At 49.3% G+C, this 27,126-nt stretch overlaps 1 protein-coding gene across 2 annotated transcripts; it reads right to left on the bottom strand.

The window, feature by feature from the left end:
* Nucleotides 1-7,761: 7,761 nt before the first annotated feature.
* On the bottom strand, nucleotides 7,762-22,373 carry ENO1 (enolase 1). Of its 2 annotated transcripts, none has more exons than XM_075437139.1 (12): nucleotides 22,276-22,373; nucleotides 17,672-17,764; nucleotides 16,244-16,339; nucleotides 13,976-14,034; nucleotides 12,666-12,735; nucleotides 12,337-12,470; nucleotides 11,947-12,169; nucleotides 10,177-10,374; nucleotides 9,731-9,932; nucleotides 9,240-9,348; nucleotides 8,751-8,809; nucleotides 7,762-8,236 (listed from the first exon to the last, which is right to left on the bottom strand). In XM_075437139.1, exons 2-12 carry the CDS (start codon nucleotides 17,754-17,756, stop codon nucleotides 8,167-8,169), a joined length of 1,305 nt encoding a protein of 434 aa, XP_075293254.1. In that variant the 5' UTR covers nucleotides 17,757-17,764; nucleotides 22,276-22,373; the 3' UTR covers nucleotides 7,762-8,166. The 2 variants fall into 2 exon arrangements, with proteins under 2 accessions (XP_075293254.1, XP_075293253.1); XM_075437138.1 differs by lacking the exon at nucleotides 13,976-14,034 and adding an exon at nucleotides 13,626-13,684.
* Between the last annotated feature and the right edge of the window lie 4,753 nt (nucleotides 22,374-27,126).

Genomic DNA, 27,126 nt, shown 5'->3' with positions numbered 1-27,126 from the left:
AAGTGGGCTCAGATTCAACACGTTTGCACAGCTTCGGGGGGCTGTCTCTGTTTGGGACAGTGGTTAAGTCAAACCAAGGTAATCCAGTCAGGTTGCAGTGGTGTTTTCTGTCCTTGAAGTCTATGAACACTGATGACCTGGGCTGATCCTGGAAGTTTCTGATCAGCAGCAGCCTGACATTTGCTGGGTCAGTTCGATGAACACTCATCCTGTCACTCTAAAGAAGCAGTAGAGGGTCAGGTCATCGTAAGCCACCAAAACCGAGGTCTACACACTTTGCTGAAGAGCTTTCAGAAGCAGACTGAAAACTCTCCGTGGAGGCATTTTCCCCGCGCCCACTCCCAAGGTCATCCTCACCTCCCCACGCTGTGTAGCAGGGGCTGAGCTGCTCGGCTCTCCGTGCTCAGCTGCAGGATTTCACTGCTGGGACTCAGACTGGAAAACATCTTAACTCGCATTTTAGTTTTAATACCTGCATAGGTAGTTGACTTAGCAGAATCAATCCTCTTCTTTTTCAGCACTGGATGGCTGTTTAATGCAATATATATATTATTCAAGATCCGTCTGAACAATTTCAGGGATCCAGAACAAGAACTTAAAATGAGACAAGGATAAAGCCCACAGCAAGCAGCTGTGGCCCATTGGCACCTTGATGCACGAAGTTCCACCCGCGCCCTTCGCTTTGGCTAACGCAGCTGCTGGAGGACATGGGCGCCGTCGTGCCTGACACCGTCTGCAAGCACTGCGTAAGCAAGGGTCAACTGGTGGGTTTGGGTGGCTTCGCAGATTGAAACGCATCATAAACCGCCTGCTATTAAACAGAGACTCAACAGTAAAAGCAAGTGGGGTTTGTGGGGTGAGGGGCTCAGGCAACTCGTGCTGCAGGTTAAATGCACGCAAAAATCAAAGTTTCTGTTTCAGTGTCCGTGGCCAAGTTGTGTTGGGTCGCCCTGAAACCCAGTTGCTCAGCAATGCGGACCATCAGCAAAGAAAATGTTTTGTCTGGCAGGAAGTGTTTCGTTTCCTTGTTGGTTTGCTTTAAAAGCTTTCTTAAGGAGTTTACAAAAGCAACATCCCTTCAAAACAAACAATGTCTGTGTAAGTGTTTTGTTCTCCAAATGATAAAACAAAACACACCATCATGCAAATAATATCTTGAGCTCAAATCAATTTGCCAAGTTTGGAAACAGTTCCAGGTGGGCAGAAGTGAGCTTTGCCACTTGTCACTGCTAGCAGGAGTTTGATCTGTCTGAAGCGAAGCATCTGGCAGAGAAGGAGCCACTGCTGCTGAAAAACACCCTTTCCGGACAGCACAGGATGATGCTTGCTTGGGACAGTTCTGGCCCTTGCAAAGAAACCAAGGAAGACCACGGATTCTGCTTTTGAAATGCTCAATCCAGGTGCTTTCCCAGCTCATCTTCCGGGGAAATGCTACACCCCCCTGCCCAACACAGAACTCCCTGGTTCTCACATTCTTCTTTGGATGCTTGGGTTAACCTCGGACACCTTGTTACGCTGGTAAAATTGCTGGCTGCTGACAGCCAGCGTCAGGGAGGGGAGGTGCTGAACCGGAGCTGAACTTAGCTGGACTGCAAGCACAGCCGGGGAGGGGGAGGCTCAGCCCCACCAGAAGCACGAGGCCACGGCCCGGGGACCCTCAGCGCTGCTCACGGTGCCTCCACCGCAGCCACCGTTGTCAGCAAGGTGTCATTTTGCCTGGGCTTGGGCCAAGGTTTTTACTTTGCAGAACCAGTTTGTATTTCTTTTCTCTCCTGTAACTTCAGCCTGCAACTGCCGCCCTGGATGATTAAACACGTGTTTCTAGACAGAGCTAAGCCTGTGCCTTGTATTACAGACATGAGATTTCACCACATGCAGACTTCAAGTGTGACACAAGGAGGTGATCTGGACCTTGTGATTATTTTCTTCCTATAGTTTATTTTATTTGGATATCTCTCATTTTTATCATCTGAGTTCTTCAGGTTTGCAGTTCTTCAAGTTTTTCTTTGTCCCTGCCTCAGTTCTCCTCTTTGTATTTTTTCTTCCCCCTTCCTTTTTCACCTTCAGCTTTTCTTAGAAAATTGAATGCTGCAGCTGGTATGGCTTCATTTCTTTTTCTTACCCTCCTCCACACCCTGAACTTCTAGTCTCTGCAACTGTATCTAGCCATGGAGCACAAAGCACACGTGGAGCGTGCCAGATCTGATAGCATTTCGGTCCCTGTTGGGGATCAGAAGAGGGAACACTAATGGGTATTGCTGTCACGGTAGAAATGACCAAAACGGGAGTCCCCAGGCTGGGACAGGTTGAGCACCGTCCCGGTGACCCCAGCAGCCAGGTGCGGGGAGAGGCTGTCTTCCCATGGTCTCAGAGAGGAGCACTGGCTGCAAGGGTTCTTGCATTTTCTTCTCACACCCACCCACAGCTCATATCTACAAGGAAATCATCTCACCCAGCAATACAAAGAGAACAGTAATAAGAGCTCTCCCAGGGAGCGGTGGGACTAAGCTGGTGCCTGGCACAGTTCTTCAAATCCAGCTGTGACAGGGAGCATGAGGCCACAGCCTGCGATGCTGCTGCAGGGCAGGCAGGGCTGGCTGGCTGCCCGGCAGAGCTCCTCTCTCCCTGCATCCACCATCCGCTCTCGTGTCTCCTTGCAGCCTACACAGCAGCGGGAAAGCCAAATATCCTCCTTCCACTGGGGAAAACACAGCAGCTGCCCTCCCTTCACCTGCCCTTGCTGGTCCTTTGCGCTGTTGGGGAGCTCTTCCCCCCAGCCCCTGGCAGCGTGCGAGGCCGTCTACACAAGTCTTTCTGCCTGTCAATGAGCAAGTGGGTGTTGACGAAGCACTGCACTCAATGGATTTCCTTCAGAGCAAGATGGCTCGCTCCCACAGCTTCTGCCTCTGCAGAGACAGGGAAATGTGGATGGCTCGCCGAGGTCCCTGCCTGGGGGGCACAGCAGCCCAGGGCCAGCAGCGAATGCCGCGGCTCCCCCAGGGTGATGGCACTGGCTGCCCACAGTGAGACAGTGGCTTTTTTGTGCGTGGGATGCTTGGACATGTCCCATGAGGCGTGCCTGGGATAAGCAAGCAGGAGGAAAAGAAGCGTTGGGTGTAAAATTGTTCTTACCCACATCAGAGGCAGTAAAATCTCCTACCTGGCACGTTGCAAGATTCCACCGAGCTGAGCAGTTCCTGCAAGGAACAGGGTTGATCCACCGTTCAGTTGTAGTTTTGTTTCTTTTTAAAAAAAAATCAATGATCTAAGAAAAAAAATATAATTTCTAACATTTTTTTGAATGACACAAAAATTGGGGAAGAAAGGTGAACAGGATGAAACACAGAGACCAAGCAATCCAGATCATCACCCCAGCCAGCATCGCGTTACGGACGCATGTAAATTCAGGTCTCCGTGCTCAAGGGCCAGAGCCATCCCCAGCGGGTGGGTGACCTGACAGCACCAAGCACAACTAGGAAGGTTACAGCACCAGTGTGTTTGACACCATTGCTGCTGCAGGAAGAGGGTCCAGGTTTGATGCCCACCATGGTAGAAAACGAGTGAGCAGGCTCTAGGGGTGGTTCAGAATAACCGAAGGGTTGGAGAACACACCTTGTGCTGGCAGCTTCTGTTCTGAGGGAGAAGGTTACGAATGATGTGCTTACTCCCTGCCAGGGGCTAACGTCAGTGAGAAAGCCAGACGGTGAATCATTTGGTTTCTCATTGATTGCAGAGGGATGGCAACATTCCTTTCTGTCCAGAACAGACTCTTTGAGGCAGGGCCTGTACGAGACCCAGAAGCCGATACCAAATACTACCAGATGCTACCAAGCTACTAAGAGCAGGCTGGGCTACAGATCAGAAAAGTTACCTTTACAAACCCAGAAACAGAGCCAGTGGGTAACGGGAGATCTTCCCCGCTCCAGTCCTCTGCATCACTCCATTACATATCCCGTTACCTGAATAGCTCCCGAAAGTGCTGCCTGCCTCTCTCTGCTCATCAGTCATCCCTTCTGCTGGCTTTTTGCTTCAGATCCGCTTTTAAGGCTGCCTGCTATTCTCAGGATAGCCTCCCCGTTCGTGTTTGCTAAGCTGATGCCTCCGTCTGCTCCAAAGAGTGCCATCCCTGCAAATTATTACAGTAATAAAGACACTGGCTGTGCTACGTTTGCACTCTGTTATAAAGCACAGCCTTTCGAGTAGGAGCTCCACGGGGACAGTACAGAAAGGTGAGGAGCTATGCAGCGGGATTCAAGCCCTGATTAAGGAGCAGCCACATCTCTCCCCCCCCTCTAGCACTGCGGGTTTAGCTCTTGATTTTCAGCAATCAATGCTTGTTCCCTGTTCACTTATTCCCTTCACTCCAAACACACACACACAGAGTTACCAATCATTCACTTTTCTCTAACACACTTTAAATTCTTATCTACAAGCCACAGTCCCAGGTTTCAGCACTTACCCATTCTGGTCTCTTTTCTTCCTTTACAAGGAACTCCTTTCAATGCTCCAGCCTCATTAGGCAGAGCCTGAATCCTCTGCAGCTGGAAGCACCTTGCTGATCTGGCCCAAATACTCTGAGATGTAACTTGAAAGCTTTATATAGCTCTAGTTTGATGGGACAGGAGAGCACAGCATCTGACATTCTGGGATTGATTTCCTGGTGTAGGAAGGAGCACACAGTTCAACAGTATCTGACTTTAGCTTTTTACTTCAGAGCCCAAGCAATGTTCTTCTACCCCTGCCACTTTGCACGCAATTTCCTGATGATTTGAAGACATGACACATCTGTAACAGTTCTCCATCGTGCACTGACAGCAAGGTGTGCACAATAATTAATTAACACCTAGGCTTCAGTTGCAGCTTTATGAACCAGGAGAAGGCTCTTTTGTCTGAGCTGGAACCAAACTAGAGCAGGATTCCAGCTCGGGGCACAGGGCCCCTTCGTCCCCCAGGTCTCTGTAGCTGCACACCAGCACCACAGCCCAGCGCCAGCCGTGACTCACCTCAGTCCTTTCATCTCAGCTGTGCTGCCGCTTCAGGTTTGTCAATTTACAGCAACCACTGACCTGATTTCCCAACTCTTTTTGCTTTCTGGTACTTATTAAAAGAAAATCACCAGGTGTAAAAACAGAGGCAGTGGTGGTGGGCTTAGAATTTGGACTGCATTTTCTGAAGTTCCAGGTGAGAAACAGCTATGCTATTGCTTCCTAACATGGCTCTGCTAAAAAGCTTTCTGAACCATTTTGCATATATTACAAGCTTCCCTCTCTGACAGAAGAAAAATCCCTGGGTAGGATTTATGGATAATTAGCTGGTTTATTCATTTAACAGGTCTAATTCAGAGATCAGCTATGTGTGAAAAGTGCACCAGGTTTCAAATCTTCATGGAGCACAACCAGCTTAGACTAACGCCTTATGAAAGGACAAATACGTGTGAGAGGAGGCATTTACTACGTGCCGAGCTCAGGCTGGTAAATTTGGTATTTATAGCAAAGCTCTGCTTAAGAAGAGCTTGACAGAGGAGATAAATCTCCTAAGGAGAAACAGTTGCCAACTGCCCAACAAAGGGATGTTTTCATGGCCTTGGTTCTCGCCTCCGTCTCCGCAGGCAGCTGTGCCTGCGCTTGCTTTCAGACTCCCTCTGCCACCGGGGTGGCAGGGCTGGGGGAAGCCCGGGCTGCGGCCGGGCTCTGCCTTCACCGCACTCCCGGGGGATGGTGGTCTGTGCTCCTTTGGACACTGCAGAACACGGATCCGGATCCAAGCGTGCCCACACCCCAGGTGACAGGAGGTCAATGCTCCTCCTCCTCTGAACGCGAGCAGGGGAACAGAACTGCAGGCCGCATTCCCGCCCGAGACGAGCTTAGCCTTTGGCACCGGGGCTGCTCACATCAGAAAGCACAACATTGTACGAGACCCGGTGTTTTCCTCCCTCCATGGTCTCAGTTACAGTGAATATGCCAAAAACTCCTCCTTTCCCCTGTGAAGCACATTTAGCATTCTTGGTGCTGCAGCTTTACACAAGATGAGGTATTCTGGAAACGCCAACAACAGATGAGTCTTTCTAGTTAAAAAGCATTGATCCATAGACACTAAACAAGCCAGGCTTTCCCATCAACAGCCCCTCTGTGCTACACCCTTCCACAGCTGCTGCTCACGCTACTCCTAGGCAGACCTTACATCTCCCAGCAACTTCTCAAACACCTCTGCTCTGGCTTTACTCCTCCCAGGGCAGGCTCCTGTCCCTCATCCTGACGGCAGAGCACTGTGGCAGGGGTTTGTTCAGGGATACACCACACAGCCCTCACCCCTCAGCATTCCATAGCTCTGTACTTCGTAACAGCAGCTTTTGAAATAAAGCCTGGGTTGTTTTTTTTCCCCAAACTAGAACTGAAAATGTTCTTTAAGATCCAGGTTTTAAGGTAAATAAAGTGTACCCTGCAGCATCACTGGCTTTAAATGTGCCATTTCCATCTTACCAATTTAAAACCGTAAGAGACAGAAAATTGACTTACATGGCACCACATGCAACGCCCACAGCGGGGCACTATTGAGCTCCTCAGATAATAAGCATTTCCAGCCACAGGTAATTTAGGTTCCTGGAACTGAAACACCAGTAGAACAGTCATTGAAGTGGCTCAGAAATTAATCTTTTTCCTTAAAAATCTGCCATTATGGAGAAAAAGAAAACGTTAGCAACAAGAACTGGCTTAAACCACCCCTCCCTCAGTTGTGCGATGATTTCCTGCCTGGTACAGGACCAACAGCACAGCTTTGCTCCCCGCTCTGACAACGGCCACGCAGCAACAGAACTGCAAGGGTGACAGAGCCACTGAACCTCCTCCTGCCAAACACCAGGACAAAGGAATTCTTCCTCCTCATCTCCAAAAAGACAAGCACTGACTGAGACCGAGCCATATGCTTTGCCATCTCTGCACCTTCCCTTCCCTGCCCAGCCACACCGGCAGAGCTGCCACCTGAGCAAGCGCAAGGGGTTGGGAAATCCAAATATTTGCTCCCAAGCCTTTTGTTTATGGCCATCTGTTCTCACACAGCTGGAAACCCCCTGAAGTCTTTTCTTCCCCCATGTGAAATATGGCACCTAGATACTAACAGGGTAAAAATAAAGCACAGCTATCAGATCAGCTTTCAATTACACCTTATATTAGAGTGCTATTAGCAATGCACACAGCTTCAGAACAGTACTGTTCTACAGCTCGCATCCTGTCAAGCTACATCTGCTCACAGCAGCAACAGGTGAAGATGGAGGTTACAAATTCACTTTCAAGGTGGTTAACACTGTGCCAACCTCCTGCTAAAAGCCAAGCCTACCACTGAATTTTTGCAGTAACACTGTGACAAGACTGACGAGCAGACACCTGCAACAGCCCATGACAAAGGTTAATCACAGCACTTGTCAGGATACACCTCATCTTTGGTAAATGAGGGAAAACCTCTGAGCTTTTTCTCTTCCCCTGCACCATCACAATTGCTCTAGGGGTTAGAAACCTACTTTTAGTCCCCCTTCCAAATGACTAACCACATCCTTGAAGGCCACCTCTTGATAGTGGGCCCATACACTCAGCTAATTCTTAGTCCATTTGTCACAAAGCAACTTCAGCCCACCCCACGGCCACAGTCACAGCAGTCCACCTCTCGCTCCCTGCAGGAAGAGCTTTAAACCAGGGTACGATTGCGCAGAGGCAGGCATCACATCCCCGCTCCTCAGTCTCCCCCAAAGTAACTCAAAGCCACGCTTCGTTGGATTGTTTGATGCTTTTATTTGTCACATGTAAAAACACTACTATTTCTGTCTGCAGGTACCTCTCACTGCACTGCAAGTCACACAGCTCCAAACATTGAAGACCAGACAGGCAGAGAAAGGAATCAAAAGTGTTTATGCCCAGAGTCACAAGGTCGTGATCCCAGAGGGTGTTTAATACACAGAAACCCCCACAGCGACTGTTCTACAAAAGCAGTAGAGCATTACAAGTAACAGACTAGAGCTGGTGAAAACACTATGCAAAGGAATCATCTGGGGGGGAAGAGGACCTGCGAACCAGTCTTTTTCCTTCAGCTGCCCTTATCTTTCTAGTATAAGTAACTGCAATCTAAGTAGACAACTACTGCTTTAAACCAGAACAGGGGTTGACCGATCCACACAGCTTAGTTGACACGAGGGTTCCTGAAGTTTCTTCCAGCAAAACGGGCCTTGCTGCCAAGCTCCTCTTCGATTCTGATGGAAAGGGAAGAGAGGGCTGGGTGTCAGCAGACAGTGTAGGACTCCTGCATTAGCACAGCTGCTGCCCTTACACTAAATCACCAGATCTACCTGGTACTGAAGATGCCACCACAGCACCACAAGCCAGCTCCCACCAACCAACTTCAGTTCTACACATGTTCAACTGCACTGGTCGGTATCACCCATCTCACATAAACTTTACCCAAACATTTTAAATGCTTGCCCAAGGAAACAGCACCATGCAGACAGAAGGACAATGTCTCATACCCAGTACGACAGGATGCTTTACATGAGGTTCCTCTTACCCAGCCAACTCATCGTTTAGCCTACAGCCAGCTCTGCTAGCACTGCACCAGCCCAAAAAGCACCTCTGCCAGTGTCAGTTTATGTCCTTAAGCTGCAGAGTGTTCAAGATGCAGAAGACCAAGCTGTGCCCTGAATGCGTTAGTGGAGCATCCATTCTATGCCAGGCTTAACCCTCAATGCTTCCACCTGCCCCGAGTCTCACCTCAGCAGCTGGTTGTACTTGGCTAGACGCTCAGATCGGCAAGGGGCACCAGTTTTGATCTGAAAGAGAAATCACAAAGTTAGTAAAGAACTACAGCAGAAGTAAGTCCACGGATGCTAAAACAAAACTATAATATTCTGTTCAGGGTAATCAGCATAATCACAAGCTTTATTTCAGCATCAAGCTCTAAATATCTGTATACTCAAACAGGATAGGGCTTGGGAGTAATAAAGATTGTTCGCTTGCTAAAAGTTTCAGTATGACCAAGTCCCAATACACCCACTGGAGTTCACCAAGTTTTTTTAAATTGGTGGTTGAAGGCGAGTTTACACAAGATAACATGTTCCTTTGTCACACTCCCATCAGACAAATCAGCTTCCTCGATCTGTATGTGTTAAGTCAGAACAGATCCCACCCACTGTGCAGCATGGTTTCACCACCATATTATTGCACCAAGCAAAAAGGCAAACTACAGCAGTAGATACCAACCTGACCGGTGCAGAGACCAACTACCAGGTCAGCAATGAAGGTATCTTCGGTTTCTCCAGAGCGATGACTCACCATCACACCCCAGCCATTGGACTGGGCAAGCTTGCAGCTAGAAGAGATAAACAGCTGAAGCCCCACACCGTCCTCATTTGCTCAGCAGCCTTTGCTCTAGTGGTGCTGCCAAGCAGCAGGCATTCCTCACTTTGGCAAGACAGAACTGCCCTTTGGTACGTGTTAGGATCACACAACAACGCAGAGACAAAGAGCTGCTTTTACACATGCTTAGACCCAGTGAAGTTGTTTGATGTGCCCAATATAACTTCAAGACCATGAAGGTACAGGTTTGTCCATATCCTCTATTAGCTAACAACTCTTCTCCTTTCACAGATGCCAAATAAACAGATTTCTATTCCAGTAGCTCCAGTCAACATGTTCATCTCCCTCAATAAGTCAATCCCTCTCCCTGCAATGGCCAAGAGGGGAGAACTTACGCTTCCAGGGACTCTGTCACAGAGCCAATCTGGTTGACCTTGAGAAGGAGACAGTTGCAGGATTCCTCCTTCACAGCCTTGGCAATACGCTTTGGATTGGTCACGGTCAGATCGTCACCAACCACCTGGATGCCAGCACTGGCAGTGAACTTCTTCCATGCAGCCCAGTCATCCTGGTCAAATGGGTCTTCAATGGACACCACTGCAGAGGGACACAAGGAGCTTTAAGACAATGCCACTCAAAAGTCTTGTTTGAAAGCACTCGTACCAAGGCGCTGCAGTCAAGTACCACCCACCTCAGAGAGCATTCTTAAGACTCCTAAAAGGTTAGCTGTGTGTTCTGCTCTTGATCCCTCTTATGAGGGATGCTGCATACTAACTCTTTCCTTCAGCAATCAACCCCTATTCACCACTACTACCGTGCTTCTTGTTGACAAACAACTTACCGGGGTAGTTCTTGACAAAGCCCTTGTACAGGTCAGCCAGCTGATCAGGAGTAATGTATCTGCTGGGATCATCAGGGGATTTGAAGTCCAGGTCGTACTTTCCATCACGGTAGAACTCTGAGGCAGCCACATCCATGCCAATGACAACCTTCTCAGAGTAGCCAGCCTTGCTGATAGCAGTCTTCAGCAACTCCAGAGCTGAAACATGGTAAGGGATTTCTGAGTTCCACCCAAACATCTGAATTTAAAGCTAGTCATTTACCAAAACCAGTACATTCACTTGGCAAAGAATCTCCATGACCCCCTATGGAAAGCCCAAAGGCTGTGTAGAAAAGGCTCTTAACTCTCCCACTTCTGAACTGACTGGAACAAGATATTACTTTAACACTGCTTTTAGTTTGTAATACCCTTGAGACACCATTATGGGATTCATAATCTCTTCAGGCAGGACTCCACGCTAGCCCAGAAAGCTTAGTACTAGATGATACTACATCCTCTTTCAGCTTTATGCATGTGGGCAGGAAGCAGTGACTGCACTTTAATCCCTTTTAGCTCCAGATCAGGTGCTGACCATCCAAACCCTGACAGGCAATGTGATACACAGCCTGCCTCTGCACAGGGCACCCTCTCTTTGCACCTACCTGTTCTCCACTTGCACATTTATATGCCAAAGAGGGAACAGACTCAACTGGAGTCTCTGGATACTACCCACTACGCTACCCTGTTTGGCAGAGTCCAAGCAAGGCAATTCAGTATGGTCACGAACAGTAACGCTCTCCCAGTCACCTCCAACTCAAAGCCAAGCAGCTGGATCAGCCAGGCTATTTACAGTAGGAAGCTTAGCTCAAATGGTTTTGATTGGGTTCATTTTGGTTTGTTTTTGAGATGTCAATGTAGTACAAACTGCAAAAGCAGCAGCTGCCAGAAACACAAACTCCTTGGACTGTAATAGTCATTCAAGGACATCTTCACTCATGTCTGCTAGGGTACAGACCTAGCAAGAGCTGCACGCAGCTCTGGGATTCAGAAACACCCCGATTTCTGCTGCTGGCTCAGTACCTTCAGTATCAGGCAATGCAGTTCAGAGGCCACCTTCAACGATAATATAACCAATAGCTTTTGAAGTAACAAGTAGCTTAACAGAGTGCTAGCGTTCTACTGGCTTAATAGCAGCTCCATTTCTGCAGGAGAGGCAGAAAAATAGCTCTTCTGATACATTTTTTTCGTAGGAACAGTTATTTCACTTCCCACAAGACAAACTGCTTCCCTCTCCCACAGGTTTCTGAACAGAACTGTTTGGCTGTGGAAGCAGCAGATGCCTCAGCTTCCCAGGCAAGCGTTCACACACTCCCACACATTACCAGGCATAGTTCAGACTGTTTTTCTGCTGACAAAGGAGGAAAACAACTCCACTAAACTGACTACTGGGTTCTGGGAAACCTGCAATGCATGCGGACATTCCCACACCACTTCTCAACTGGAAGGGGCTAAGATTCCTTTAAGCTGCTACAGGAATGAAACGGTAATGAAGCACTGAAGTCAAAGCCATCCTGTCAAACTGCATCAACTGATATCCAAAGGGAACAGCTCTGTGGTCCTATACTAGACCACACCACTACGCCATCTTGGAGACTCTGTCAGGGTAAGAAGGAGAACAAAGAAACAGCAGCAAGTCCTAGAACCTACTCATCTTGCTTTCCTTTCAAACAGGTATGGTCTTCATTCTCTGGCTATCAGTTACGCCTCCTCCCACATTTAGCTCATTCTTACCTTCCTTATTCTCCAGGATGTTGGGGGCAAAACCACCCTCATCACCCACATTGGTTGCATCCTTGCCATACTTCTCCTTGATTACGTTCTTTAGGTTGTGATAGACCTCTGCACCAATGCGCATTGCCTCCTTGAAACTGTCAGCACCCACAGGGAGGATCATGAACTCCTGCATAGCCAGCTTATTGCCAGCATGGGAGCCACCATTGATCACGTTGAAAGCCTTGGAGTAACCAAGAAAAGTCAAGTTAGAATGTTTCAGGGTAAACTGATAACAGCATTTATGTTAAGACTCTTCATTCTCTCGAAAACTTGGGATCCAAGACCACAAGACATCATTGAAGCACCTGGTCAGATCAAGTCTTTAGCTAGCGATATCACAAGACTTACAGGAACTGGAAGAATGACTTCTGCATTTCCAGCAAGGTCAGCAATGTGACGGTACAAGGGGACACCCTTCTCAGCAGCACCAGCTTTGCAGACAGCCAGAGACACACCCAAGATGGCATTGGCACCAAATTTGGCTGAAATAGGAAAACATTGTTTATAGAAATGTTATGTCTTCCTAAAGAGACTCAGCAATACCAGCACCATGATCTTGCTTATGGAAGTGCACTGCATATGCCATGCACCGCTCATTGTTTCTGCTAAGGTAAGCTAGAATTCTGTAAACCAATCCTCATCTTTTCACTCCTCACTGCCACACAAAGCCCACTTACATTTGTTCTCCGATCCATCCATTTCCAGCATCAGCCTGTCAATCTTTTCTTGCTCCACAACGTTGACATTCTGCAGAGAAAATCAAAGCACTGTTTGACACCAAACATGGCTCTACAAAGTCCGATCCACCCACTGCATTTTTATTTTCCTGCCAGGCACCAACACCTGCCTAAGGGCAGCTACCAACAGTTCAAGAGACTAGTTCCTGTCATTATCACACAGCAGCATCTTCGGGTCACCTCCAGCACACCAAGGCTGACAAGTTGGAGACATCAAAAGCTCATTTTGTTCTTTGCATTCACAGGTGGAAGGCTGTCATGTCCCTTGACTTCCTGCCATTTACACTGCTATCTACCTGGCATGGCATAGGAGAAAGGCCCAGTTTATGCCCCGCCCCTTTAGTGCAAGCTCAAAGACAACCAGCTTGCTCATGACACACATCCATTTGTAACTTCGTACATAATCTTAGTGACAGTTCCAAACAACGTGCAATCACTTTATGCATTACCACTTCCTTTTGCACCATCCTTTCTAGCTGGAGCTTAGCACCCAAACAGTGCACAGGAATCTCGCTCACGCAGGCTTTACTAGGGTCCCCTCAGATCCCCTTCCAAATTAGCCAGCTTGGATAACGCCGAGGCCCTCTGCATCATTCAGCCACCCTTTTAAGCATAAAGCAGCTTGTATCTCAACCACATGCTACTGAAGTTCCCAGGTGCTTAAGTATTTCTGCACACTACCACACTAGGCTGCTAGAGTTTGTTTTGATTAAGTGTTAGATATGCAGTCATTAAGTAAAGCAATGGCTGTAGGTCAGTTTGTTCACGTGCACCCCCAGACACAGGCTAACACCCCTCCAATGTAACACAGTTCCGGTAACTGTCTCTAGAGAGAACTCCTCAGTTAGGACACACTGGACTGACACTATCTGATGTTAGCAGAAGATAGATTGCTCCTACCTTATTAATCAATGCAGGTGCAATTGTTTTATTGACGTGCTCAACAGCTTTTGAGACACCTGGAAGGAACAGGCAAATCGGACACTGGTCAACCACACTGGTTATGCAGGCATTAGTAGGTGATCTCAGGAACAGTAAAATCGCAAGAATACCACCTCATGCTATTCAAACCCCAATGCAACCTGAGCTTACAGCCAAATCTGAACACTTACAGGAGGTCACCTCAATTCAATGGAAGCTGCATGACGTCAGCATCATCTAGGAATGCCTGCTGCAATGTTAGTTTGCAAGACCATGCACTGGAGAAATTCATCCAAGTGACAAGGTTGCACTGAAAGCACATCCATTACCTGTGTACACAATGCTGTCGCCAGGAACTCATTAACATATTTAACAGCTCTGGATACACCTGACAGAAGTGAAATGGACAAGAGAATCAAGGAAGAGATGAAGACTCACAGCCCAAAACAAAGCCAATCATGCAAGAAAAAGAAAAGGACTCAAATAGGTAAACAGACCTACAAGTCCACAACTGTTTTGATACTGAGCAGCAGACTAGAAACAAAAGGTTCAAAGGGTGGAAGAAGTTGTGCACCACCAGCAAAGCTGTATCTGGTCTTTCCACCTGGTTATCCATACTATTGCAAACACCACTGTGGACCAAAACCTCGAGTGGCTGAATGACAGCATTTAGAGAAGGAATTTCACAGAATGGATGAGTAAAGGGAAAGATACACGTTTCCCCAGAAGTCCAGCATGCAGCAGCTCAGGCATTTCACTGTCTGCTATCATTCTGCAACACTGCTAAAGCATCACCTTAGCATGTTTTACACTTGACACAATGCTTCTGTACATGGATGCAGGCACAGAAATTGATTGTCTGCTCTTAAATAATAATACAGCATGAACATGGCACCATCCTTCTAATCTACGTGAACCCACCACTGCATAAACCAGTAGTTCCAGTGTGAACTTCCTTCTTCCCCATAAGCAGAGACCATAATTAGTCAGCTACCAATAATATTAGCTTCAGGAATACTGGCATCCCTGCATAGTGTTTAAAGGTTTCCAAAGACCTCAGCTTCAGAACTGGTGAATGCTAATTAAGTGCACCCTGAACCACATTAATTGCCCTTTAAATGGTCTAAGTCTGCAGATTGGTATTACAAAAGACCTAACAGCTACCTGCAACTCATCCCATTTGGTGATTATTTTTTCATATTTCATGTTCTTCCCCAGCTGCCAAAAACCTTCAGCTGTGATAGCCTGGTGCAGAAGCTCAGACTACTGTCCAGTTAAGTCCTGTGAAGAACTGCCTGTAGGATCAGATTTAACAGCTCTAAGCAGACACACATTTAGCACACTGAGGTAAGTACACATTTACTCTTCTCAAGGAACAATACCCTAGGGAAACAGCATAAGCTCTTCAGCTCTTTGGGATACTCGGTCACCTAGGAGTTTAGTCTGTGTTAAAGTAATAACAACAATGAATCTTTTTAGACCAGGCTCTCCAAGTTCCATTCAGTAGTTACCCACTCTAACCGCTCTTTCTTAACAGCCACAAAATATTTCAGCTTCCTTTCACCTGACTGGCAGAAAAGTTTGAAGACAAGTAACACTCTCTCCCAGCCAAAATTTAAGTTGATTGCATGTACTTGCAAGGCATGACACAATGCTTTACAGCAGCAAGCTAAAAAGCAGTCCTGACTGTCCAAGCTCTTGGAGTAGACGTAAGAATTACTATTAGGATGTTTATCAGGTAGTGACATCTTGTTTGCAGCTATTCATTTTCCCCCACACTTGTTCCCAAGCCAGTCTGGTGACCGCTGCTTAGTTTCCTTTCAGAACATACAATCAGTCCCTAGACAACTAAAATATTATGCCACTAACATAAACTTAAGTATCTCAGCTACCTATAATGACAGATAAAAAGATAAAGTGGCTTTAGCTATTATCTAGTCTGAAACAAAAGTGTCTTCCACAATTACCAGCGCAAAGCTGCACGTTAGCTGTGGTCAGCAGTTGGCATAAACCTCAGGTTCAGGACTTAACATGCTGGGATGTAAGGAGTTTACAGTGCCAGAGCAGACACATTTAACAGTTCTCTGAAAACTTGGTCTATGAAGAGATTTTGTGACTAGCTGCAGTATCACCAAGCCTTTCGGAGCAGGTAGTAGTGTAGCATCTAAACTAAAGCACGCTGTACTCTGACAAGCACCAACATGCAGGGCAACAGGAATGGCGTAACAAAGTACGTCTGGGCATACTGTGCCAGAGACATTACCACCTAGCTGGCACACCCAAGCTCCATGCACCCATCTACGGAAGCACAGTGATCTCCACCACTACGCAGCTGCACTGCTGGAGGCAGAGTCACTCTCCACATTGTCCCCAGGCAAATGCAGCAGTCTGTGCTTCACCTCTGCCCCAGCAACACAGCCTGAGCATGGTATGCACTGCTATCACCTCACCATTGCTTTTGCTTCAGTGCCACGCCTTGTGCAGAACATGGACAGCAGTAAGGAGCCCATGAGTCCTCTGCTACCATCTAGCATAAGTATATACAGCAACAGAGCCACTGTAAGCCAGCCAACCTGGGTACCAAAACTCAGGTTTACCTTTTCCCATGTAGCGTGTCTTGTCATTGTCACGAAGTTCCAGAGCTTCATAGATTCCAGTTGAGGCACCGCTGGGAACAGCAGCTCTGAACAGACCTGTTTACAACAGAACAAAGAACTGTCTTAGCACATTCGAACCCACAAAACGTTCTCCACCCATACGCCACCCCAACCTACGGCATACTTCCACCCCTGCGGAGGGGAGACAATCTCTAAACCACATTTCTGCTCACTTATACAGTGATCCTGAGAACTATCTGGTCCTTTACAGCACCACCAATTTATCAGTGTCTCCCTCATACTGATCAACTGCAAGATGATTCACTCATTCTCTCCCACGGTGTATTTCAAGTGTTTAAGTTCAGAAAGTCATCCATTCCCCTTCCAGAAAGGTAGCTTTATTCACTTAATTTATTTTCGAGCTCAGTCTGGCATACGAGCTCTTAAATTCTTCTGAGATACGGCATACAAGGGACAATTAGGAGGCCCCTTTTGTTAACACCAGTTCTGAGCATTTCTGATGACAGGACAACCACCCAGCCAGGCCATTCTTCCAGCCAAGGATGCTGAACTCTGAGAAAATCAGTACGCTGAAGCCTGTTCTGCCTGTGCTTGAAGATGCCAGCTTCAGTCTCCAGTCTTTCCCTTATCCCACTACAGCAAAGAGCTTAGTAGAGGCAATCTCATTAAATGACTGCATTAATCTTTTGAGGCAGAAAGATCAGCTATTTAGTTAGTGTATTGCAGCTATTGTGTTTGCTCATTCCACCAAACCACACTGGTATGTGTTTGCACAATGCCTTTGTCAGATCCTATCAGACACGGGACGAACGACTAACAGACTAAGGGAAAGTCCTACAACAATTAAAAATGTAAGATGTTCCATGTGAAAACCCAATTAGACAAGTTGGTCAGCGATGCTTGAGTACTTATGCAGGGAAGATACAGCTCGACAGCAGAACACTGTTTCGTTACACAAACTAACTACTAGACAAATCAAGAATGACATTTCAAGTGCACTCATACAGAGTTTAGGGAACACTAAAAACTAAGACCATTAGCAGCTGCTTAAGGACAGGAATGAAGGGCTCCACATTTGCAAGCGCTATCCCAGTTTGCACTCGGGGCATGGAGAGGAAGGCAGGTTTAGATTAAAACTTGTGAAATTTAAACTGTAAGCAGCAGTACACTTCAAAAAAAACCCTTCACTGTCCAGGCCACTATCATGAGCTCAGCAAATTCATCCCAGCAGAACAAGGTAGAGGTTTTTCCTGCAAGTCTCATAGCAAGCTCAGAACACGTTACATAGATGGAGGAAAGAATAAGCACAATTCCACCACTAGAACACCACAGTTTGTACACTTTTGACTGCCTCTTTAGTCCTATCAGCTACAAGAAAAGAATAAACATATAGAGGTAAGGACTCACCTTTGTCGGTAAAGAGGTCTACCTCAACAGTGGGATTCCCACGAGAGTCAAAGATTTCACGGGCATGGATCTTACGAATGGCCATCTTGAACACTTGAAAAGAAGAATTTAGCATTCATCAGAATGGTTTGGAAGGGACACCTTCCACCAGACCAGGTTGCTCAAAGCCCCATCCAGCCTGGCCTTGAACACTGCCAGGGAGGGGGCAGCCACCACTTCTCTGGGCACCCTGTGCCAGGGCGTCACCACCCTCGTCATAAAGAACTTCTTTCTTATTTCTAATCTAAATCTCCCTTCTTTCAGTTTAAAGCCATTACCCCATGTCCTATCAGTACCTGCCCTTGTAAAAAGTCCCTCTCCAGCTTTCTTGCAGGCCCCTTCAGGTACCGGCAGGCTGCTCTAAGGTCATCCCAGAGCCTTCTCTTCTCCACACTGAACAGCCACAGCTCTCCCAGCCTTTCCCCACAGAAGAGGGGATCCAGGCCTCAGACCATTGCTGTGGCCTCCTCTGGCGCCTCTCCAACAGGTCCAGCTCTATCCTGTGCTGAGGGCTCTGGAGCTGGACACAGGACTCCTGGCTGGGTCTCACCAGAGCAGAGGGGCAGAATCCCCTCCTTCACCCTGCTGGCCATGCTTCTCTTGATGCAGCCTGGGATACAGCTGGCCTTCTGGGCTGCAAGTACACACTGCCAGGTCCTGTTGGGCTTCTCACCAACCAGCACCCCAAAGTCCTTCTCCTCAGGGCTGCTCTCAATCCATTCTCCACCCAACCTGTTGTTTGTGCTTAGCATGGTCCTGGCCCATGTGCAGGACCTTGCACTTAGCCTTGTGGAACTTCATGAGGTTCTCACAGGCCCATGTCCCTCTGGATGGCATCCCTTCCCGCCAGCACATCAACGGCACCACAAAGCTTGGTGTTGCTGGCAAACTTGCTGAGGGTGCACTCGATCCCACTGTCCATGTTGCCGGGCTGAAGCTTCTGGGTAGGCTTGCAGAGCCACCAGTTGAATTAGGGTGACCACCATGCTGCAGCCTGAGCCTGCAGGTGAGCAGAGCAGGCAGCAGCCCTATCACTACCACGGCCTTCCCATGAGAGCTGCCACGCAAACTGCTGATGCCACTTCCGAGAGAGTCCACTCCCTGTTTCCACACCCTGGTTGCTGGTGCTCCCTGGACACTTCCAGCAGCTTGAACTGGCCACAGACAATCAGGGGCACCACCCAACTCTCACTCAGCCCTCTCCCACACAGCTCAAGGGTGCAGAACCCCCTCAGGGACCTCACAAGCCTTGCAATGCCTCTCACCATGCAACAACTGCCACTGCTAGCATCAGATTGACATTTATATCCTGTAGTAACACCTGCAGCCACGAGAACAGTTCAAAAACATCACTTCACACTATTTCAACTAGGAAAACTTTTTATACTTGGTGAGGATTAGAGTTGTATGTTGAGAGGCCAGAAGTCTCAACCTAGGTGGGAAGAACAGTCTAAAACCAGCAGCCTTGTTTCCAGAGAGATCCAAGGGAATGTCACCTCACCACAGAAGAGCAGCTAAGCCATTTTAATACAGGAAATTTCTGCTACTAGTCAGAATTCTTACAAGCTTAAAGTGCAACAGCTCTTATCGTGCAGCTGCTCAGTGCCTAATGTAACCTATCTTGAAATAGACACAGACAGCCACAGCTCTAATTAGGAACTTACATTAATAGTCACACCCTGTCTTGAGTATTTACAGGAATAGCTTTTCCTCTTAAAAGGAAGAAAAATCAGTGCAATCTTTCAAATTCTTCGCCCGCCGCCCCCCAATCTATACACTTATCCTTAAGAAAACTGCAGTGAGGAATGCTTACGTAAGCTCAGCTTTTAAAAACCAAGTCATACAAATGCCTGCAAGCCATCGACTGGCACCAAACCGAGCTCATCCGCAGAAAAGAAAGCTCAGCCTCACAAGCAGAACTATCTGGAAGCTGGCTTTTTGGCAAGCCAGTGTGGGCAGTAACCCTGTTTACAGAAAGGGTCATGAAGCTCTCTGCAGTTAGTGCAAAGTTAAGAAAACAGGACCTTCAAAATTCTGCTGCTTGTACAGAGAGCGTGTGGGAGGGTTAGCTTCATACACTCATTCCACAGCAAGATTTCCCTCCCCACTTTAAAAACGCGGGTAACCATTTGGATTTTCCCCTTGGCTTGAAGTGTCCCTTCCAGTTGTCCTGTCTCTAAGCAGCATATCATATAAGGCAGCTCAAAGACTTCAGCTACTGCCTGCGTTCCAGTAAGGCGCACACCCTGACACAGGATACGACTAACCTCAGAAGCAAGACAGCTTACTGCAAGCTGGCCTTCACTATGCCACTACTAACTCTAATCACTAAATATACAAGCTAGAAATAAATCCCTGCAACTCTCCAGTTATCAGTCCCATCCATGCTAACACTTATCTCTCTGCACCTGCACTGAGCAATGGCTAACAGGAAAGGGCTTTCAGCACTTATTGGGCTGGCACCTGCTATGCCTTACTTTCATTTTCAGAACCATGGCTTTTGACAAAACATAAGGTGCCTTACCCTTTGAAAGCACAGCCAGCTCACAGGAAGTCTTAGGGCCATGCAAGAACAGTTTGTTCACCTTCACAAAAAAGATGGCACTTCAGGATTACACATTACAAGAGCTTCCACTGGTGATGTCTGCCAGGTCTGACACTACTCAAGCGTCCTTGACAAATGACCTCTCCAGTAGTCCCTCCCTTTTCTTTAGGAGGAGGCATCTCACAGCACTTTGCCATTCCAGAAATTCCTCACACTTTTTTTTTTGGGGCTCCTTTTGCAACCCACCCTCACTTCTGTGTTCAACAGTCCTCCCACTGAGCTATTCCTGGGTAAAAATCTGCTGCTGTTTAGCTCATCACAAGCTGAGCATTACATGTTCTGCCTTAATCAATTCAGTCAACGCATCTAGCAAGTGAGTGTCAGCCCATGCACAGATCTAGCTGTGGAAATGCTAACTGAACATGAGAGCACTCATCAATAGCGCTGCCTGCGCCAGACCTTTGTACTTCGTGATGGAGCTAGCCAAACACACACATGCATTGCCTTAAACTCTTTTTTGTACTATGATCTGCTTGCAAGGTCAAGGCCTCCCTTCAGGAAAAGAACCACACACATCAGCTTTCCGGGCCTTCCCACGAGCTCACATGTTATTACCTACTTCAAGGCTAAGTTACAGCCCAACGCGCCACTGCCAGTTCTGAGCACTAGCTTCACTATCAACAGAAGTCTGACAAATCACCACTTACTGCCTATCTGATCCTGTGCTCCAGCCAGGGAATGCAGTACTCCAACAGCAATGCAGGCTGCTCCAACTTAAAATTATTTCCAGAGATTTCGTTTACAGCCAACTTTACCACTAAAATCTGTACTTGTGAGCTATTTTGCAGCCACTTTTCTCTTCAGTCAAGACAGGGTTAAGACTGAGCACTACAAGCACCTAAACAGAGATTAAAAAACAACAGTAAAGTTTGGCAATAGAAAGAACTACCCAAGTTAAGTGTCCTACAGTTATCAGTGGACATCTTACACAACACTTCAACGTCCTGTAAGACTGCAAGTCTCACACCATCACCAGTCTGAAAAAAGCTTACTGCTCATTAAACCTCCGACCTCACTGTATGAGATCCTAACATACCAATTCTAATGCTGAAGCACTGCTAAACACTGGGCAAATGTGGACCAACAAGGGCACCTTTGAACCCTGTTCCTTAATGTTCCACGTGGTATTGATTCACCTCCATGCTCTGTAACATGAAGCAATGTGGTTTAAACAATGCCCGGCAGGGAGTAAGTCACAGACATGTTGAACTACTTTCTCTTCTCACTGCTTAGTAAGATGGAGGCCTGAAACTGCACTGCCTCAGTCTGTGGGTTCGGATGACAAACTTCACTACATCCTGCCAGGCTCGGAAAGTCACAGCCCTGCCCTGTGACTCAGCACTCGAGTAACGGACCAGGAGAAAGACCAAGATCCTCTCCCGCAACCCTGCACGAGGCAAGCCGGTTCAGAGGCAAATTCTCTCCCCCCTCCCCCCTTTAACATCCAGAGATGCACATCAAATCGTCAGGTGCTACTCCCCACAAGTGCTGCGTCGAGATAACCAGCACTCAGTCAACCCCACCGGGCAACCCAGGACACACAGATTTGAGTGCTGACATTAAACATTTGAGATGCGAAGCTGAAGGACATCCGCTGCCACTAAAGAGGGGAAGGTCCAACTCACAACACGCAATCCGAGAGCGACTGTTAATCATTAAGAGAGAGAGGTTAAACCCTGCCTTCGGAAGCAGCCCTCACCCACCATATTCCCCAGGTTCTACAGGCGCACCCCCACCCCCCGCGCAGGCTGGCGGGGCTGTGGCCGGAGCAGGCCTTCCCCCCACCCCCGCGGTGCGCGGCGGCCACCACCCGCTCGGAGCCCGCCTAGGCCCCATCTCACGGGGGGCGGCGGGGGCTCCGGAGCCGCCGCCGAGGGGAAGGGGAGGAAGAGGGGGAACCGCGGCCTCTCTCCTCGCGGAGGGGCCGGGCCGCGGAGGCCTCCCCCGCCGCCACACTCACCTCAGCGCCGCTCTCGCCTCACCTCACACTGGGAAGGAGCGACCGCGCGGACGCCAGGCTATAGCCCACCCCATGCAGATGAGCCGCCCTCCTCCCGCTCGCCATTGGCCGGCTCGGCCTATCTCCGCTCTCCCATTGGCCCACCTAGCCCTTCGCCGCTCTCCCATTGGCTACCCCCGCCTCTCGCCAGAGGTGGGCTCGCGTGCGTGCGCTACGTGCCGAGGCGGCCTCTGCCATTCGCCGCATGGAAAATCCCAAAGTGGGGAGGGGGGGGAGGCTGCGTGTCCTGGCGTGGCCAAGCCGGGGGCCGGCGAGGCCCACGCGTGGAGGCCCGGGGACAGGCGGTACCGGCACACCGCACCCTGGCTCTGCAGGCTGCTTCCTGCCGGGAAATGAGCGACTTAGGAACGCAATCACTTGGTGCTTTGGGTGGGAAGCGAATAACCATCACGCTCCGTGGGGGGGAGGGGTGTTTGGAAGGAGCCCTCGCTGGGTCGGCCATGGCGCCTCGGGGAACGGTGTGCAGACATAAAAAAAACTTTTCCACGTTTTGCCCGGTTCCACGCGCAGGCCGCTGACACCCCAAGACGTGCCGGGGTGAAAATAACGGAGCTCGACAGCGGGCCGCAGAGTTAAAGGCTTTGCCAGGACAGAGGGACTCCGGCACCTGAAGAGCTCCGATCCCTCTGCGGACGTTGGAGAAAAAAAAAAATAATAAAAAATCAAATTATTCACTGCTAATTGTTTATTCTGCTGCATTACAGTGAGGTGCGAACCAGGGTCCTGCACCTGGGCAGGAACAACCCCAGGCACCAGTACAGGCTGGGGTGGACCTGCTGGAGAGCAGCTCTGCAGAGAGGGACCTGGGTGTCCTGGGGGACGGCAAGGTGACCATGAGCCAGCAACGTGCCCTGGCTGCCAAGAAAGCCAATGGGATCCTGGGGTGCATGAGGAGGAGTGTGGCCAGCAGGGCGAGGGAGGTTCTCCTTCCCCTCTGCTCTGCCATACTGAGGCCCCATCTGGAGTACTGTGTCCAGTTCTGAGCTTCCCAGTTCAAGAAAGATGAGGAGCTACTGGAAAGAGTCCAGAGGAGGGCTACGAGGATGGTGAGGGGACTGGAGCATCTCTCCTACAAGGAGAGGCTGAGGGAGCTGGGCTTGTTCAGCCTGAAGAAGAGAAGGCTGAGAGGGGACCTAATAAATGTTTATAAATATCTGCAGGGTGGGTGTCAGGAGGATGGGGCCAGACTCTTTCCAGTGGTGCCCAGCGACAGGACAAGGGGCAACGGGCACAAACTGAAGCAGAGGAAGTTCTGTCTGAACATGAGGAAGAACTTCTTCCCTCTGAGGGTGACGGAGCCCTGGCCCAGGCTGCCCAGGGAGGCTGTGGAGTCTCCTTCTCTGGAGATGTTCAAGACGCTCCTGGACACGGTCCTGTGCAGCCTGCTGTAGGTGACCCTGCTTCAGCAGGGGGGTTGGACTAGATGACCCACAGAGGTCCCTTCCAACCCTACCATTCTGTGATTCTGTAATGAACTGGGTGCGATGGGAGCGGCAAAGCCTCCGTCCCCGTCAAGCAATGCCCAGCTTCCCACGGGCCCAGCAGCATCGTGGTGGTTGGCGAGAGCGTGACCGCTCCCGTGAGCTGTGCCCAGCGGCCGCGCTGCCGAGGGACCCCATTAACACCTGGAGTGATTTAGCCAACTCCCCCCGGCAGCGGCTGCCTGCAAGGCCCTGCTCCACCTCCTGCTCTGGGCTGGGGTGTTCGACTGCAGGTGTGCGTGGTGCTGGGGGGCCACGCCTGCTCCCCCCCCAGCCCCGGTTGCCACCGTTCTTCCCGGCTCTCTGTGGTGGTACGGCTCCCGGGGAATGCGCTGCACTGGGTACACGAGAGAAGTCGCAGTGATAACACAAGGTCTTTGTGGGTTTATTATGGAGAACAGCTTCCCCTAAGCCTGTTTTTCTTCCAGGGTTTTTTAACTGAGGGACAGTCGTACATTGCACTGAGGAAGGGAGTCTGCCAGGAGGGGAATCCCATTACAAGGTCAAAACATTTGAACAAGGCCATCGGCTGACCTGGGAAAGGGACGGTCTTGTCCCCTCTCACCTTCCCTTAGCCTTCACTAATGGACACGATTGCTCCTGCTCAAGGCACAGCACGGTCCCCAGCCGTGGTGTGAGGAGCCCCGAGCAGGGACCAGTGCTTTGCGTTGCTGGGACACAGCAGAGCCCAGAACCATGCACGTAATCCCATGGGGACTCCCAGTTCCCTGGGGTTTGCTTCCTCCCCTTTCACCTGACACGACACAGCCCGTGTTCAGACTGGTGGGGCCTGGCTCTGCAGTAGTTCAAGCACGTAACATCAAATCTGTGGAGGACCCCAAGGCTGGAGTTGGGGTCTGGGGGCTTCAGCGGTCTGACAGTGCCCAGCTCATCCTGACTGCACCGTACAAAGCCACTTTGTTGCTTGCAAAGCTCGTTATGTTTGTGCTTGCTCCAGAACTGCCTCGCCCTGCCAGCCTGACCGCGACCGATCATTTCTTCTGGGCACGTTTTTCTTCCCTTCCTGAGAACATCCCCCCGAGACAAGCTGGAAGTCTAATAAACAGCAAAGGAAATCTGCTTGAACGGACTGCCTTCCCTAGACACGCCATGCTGACACAGCACCCCGCGGGCCCCCCTGCATGGCTCCTGGGCTCCTGGCAAGGAGATGCCGCTGGAAACCCAAGCTGTTTTGTGACAGTGCAATAGGGCCCACATGCCTAGCGCAGCACTGCGTGCTGGCTTTCGTGTTTCTGCCTTGCTGGGGGAGCAGATTCATGTGGGCTGCACAGCCATGAATCCACTTGAAATGCTGCTGGGGTGCACAAAGCCGAGCTACAGCGATATTGGCCAGGAGAAGTGCTGCCAGCCTCCCCAAAACTGCATGTTACACCCCTCGTAGCTGTGTCCTTGGCAGTAGGTGCCTGACTTACCCTGGAGCCTTACCATTCCTGGTGCGAAGGCACGAGTGGGGAGCATTCCCTGCAAAAGCACGCTCCTGAGCAATCAGCTGCTGGAGATCATGAACCTGGATTTTTATTCTGGATAACTGCCGGATTAGAGATGCTCCACCATCTTCGCACTTTTACAAAGTGCCTTGATTGCTATGCATGGAATAGCACATAGAGATGCTGAGTCTTATAATGAGCTAGAAAAGATGGAGCACAAGAAAGCCTAAGGCCGGGGGAAATTCAGCATTGTAGCAGCTGAGCAAATGACTGATGGTGAAGTACGGTAGGGTGCTCTGGGAATAGAAGACATGTAATGGAAGGTCATAATAAGCTTGGTGGTGGGCAGAAGTGGAGTGTAAAGCAAACCCTCTGGCCTGAGAAGCTGAGCACTGAGCCTTTTGCAGCTCTGTATTCCTGTTCAACCAAACCAGAGCTGTGAGAGAGGACTGGCTTTAGGCGGCCAGCCTAGGTTCTCCCGCTTGTCCCTTGCCCAGGCTCTGCTTTCCTTGTGACCACAAAAGCAGCACAAAGCAAGCAAATTTCCTCCACTGGAGTGTGAGCAACAAGCTGTGTGCTGAGAACCTGCATCCTCCCCTACTCGCGCGGTCTTGCTCACGGTCCTGGCCACAGAGGCCATGCCAAGAGCTGCGTCCGCTCCACTGAATCGTGTATCCGTAAGAGAGGGAGCAGCTGAAGACGCTGGCACTGCAGTAGCTAGAGGCACCATTGATCAGGCATCCATGATCAGAAGTCTGGCACTGTTCAGGTGTTGGTATAGTTTTTCCTGGGTCAGCACATTTAAACTTGCACGGTACCATGCATATTAAAACAAAAGTCAGAGCTGATAGTAAAAATGCCACACTCGGTTATGTATCCTACCTTATTTTTCTTTTTCTCTTTCTTTAAAAAATAGTTGAGCATCCCTAAGACTATGAAATATCTAGCTGGCATGAGTTTCTGTGGGAATCCGGGCTTGTTACTGGTTAATCAAATACCCAGTGCACTCTTTTAAGACAATATATTTCTTTCATGGTTTGGGAGTGGTATGTATGGCTAATGGGGTGCACACTGGGAGCAGAGAGTTTAAGGAAACATAAAGCCACTGTAGCTAGTAATCCAGTCTGACAGCCCACGCAAGTACACTTACACACTGGGGTAATTTGCTGATGGAGCGGATGGGGAAAAGACACCAATGAAAGTCTGGCTTACAGGCATCCATCACTCAGCAATTAAAACAATTCTTGTGATCAAAATCCCCTTCCATTGCAAGGCCTAGTCGCTCCTTGTGCTTCACAGGCCGTGGCAGAATTGTAAGTGTAATGTATGTAAGTTTTTTGATCGTGTTCATGGGCACAGAAGCTGACTAGGCCAGCCTTTTCCTTCCCTGTCTAAAGCGGCTGGGCAGGAGAGTTCAGAGCTTTGCAGAGTGCGGAATCACTGGTTCCAACGGCTGAGGATGCCAAGGCGGGGAGCGGAACCACCACAGATCAGGACTTGTTTGCCGGTGCATTAATATCCTTAATAACCATTACACAGTGGAGGGTGCACTCCAGGGCGTGCGCTTTCGTAGCACCTTGAACGCGCTTCCTGAATACTCGGGGACTTCTATTTCCCCCCAGTGCCTCACCAAATACCTGAAGAACATGTGTCTGGGTTGCCGTGCACGCACCGCCCTCATCTCCTTTATCCGCCAGCTCTGCAAGTGCCAGCCTGCTGATGTTTTGACAGGTTTCTTTTCGAGAAGGAGCGCTGCAGCTAAGTGGCCTTACGAGTGAGGCTTTCTGACTGCGTTCCTACGTCACCGCAGTCGCGGTGAGTTCTCCGGAGGAAGGCGATCGGATGCAGAAGTCAGCACTCTG

This window comes from Opisthocomus hoazin, chromosome 16 (genome assembly GCF_030867145.1).
Source record: "Opisthocomus hoazin isolate bOpiHoa1 chromosome 16, bOpiHoa1.hap1, whole genome shotgun sequence".
Classification (NCBI taxonomy): Eukaryota; Metazoa; Chordata; class Aves; order Opisthocomiformes; family Opisthocomidae; genus Opisthocomus; species Opisthocomus hoazin.
The sequence above is the reverse complement of the archived record's forward strand: the minus strand, read 5'-3'. Positions and strand labels throughout refer to the sequence as shown.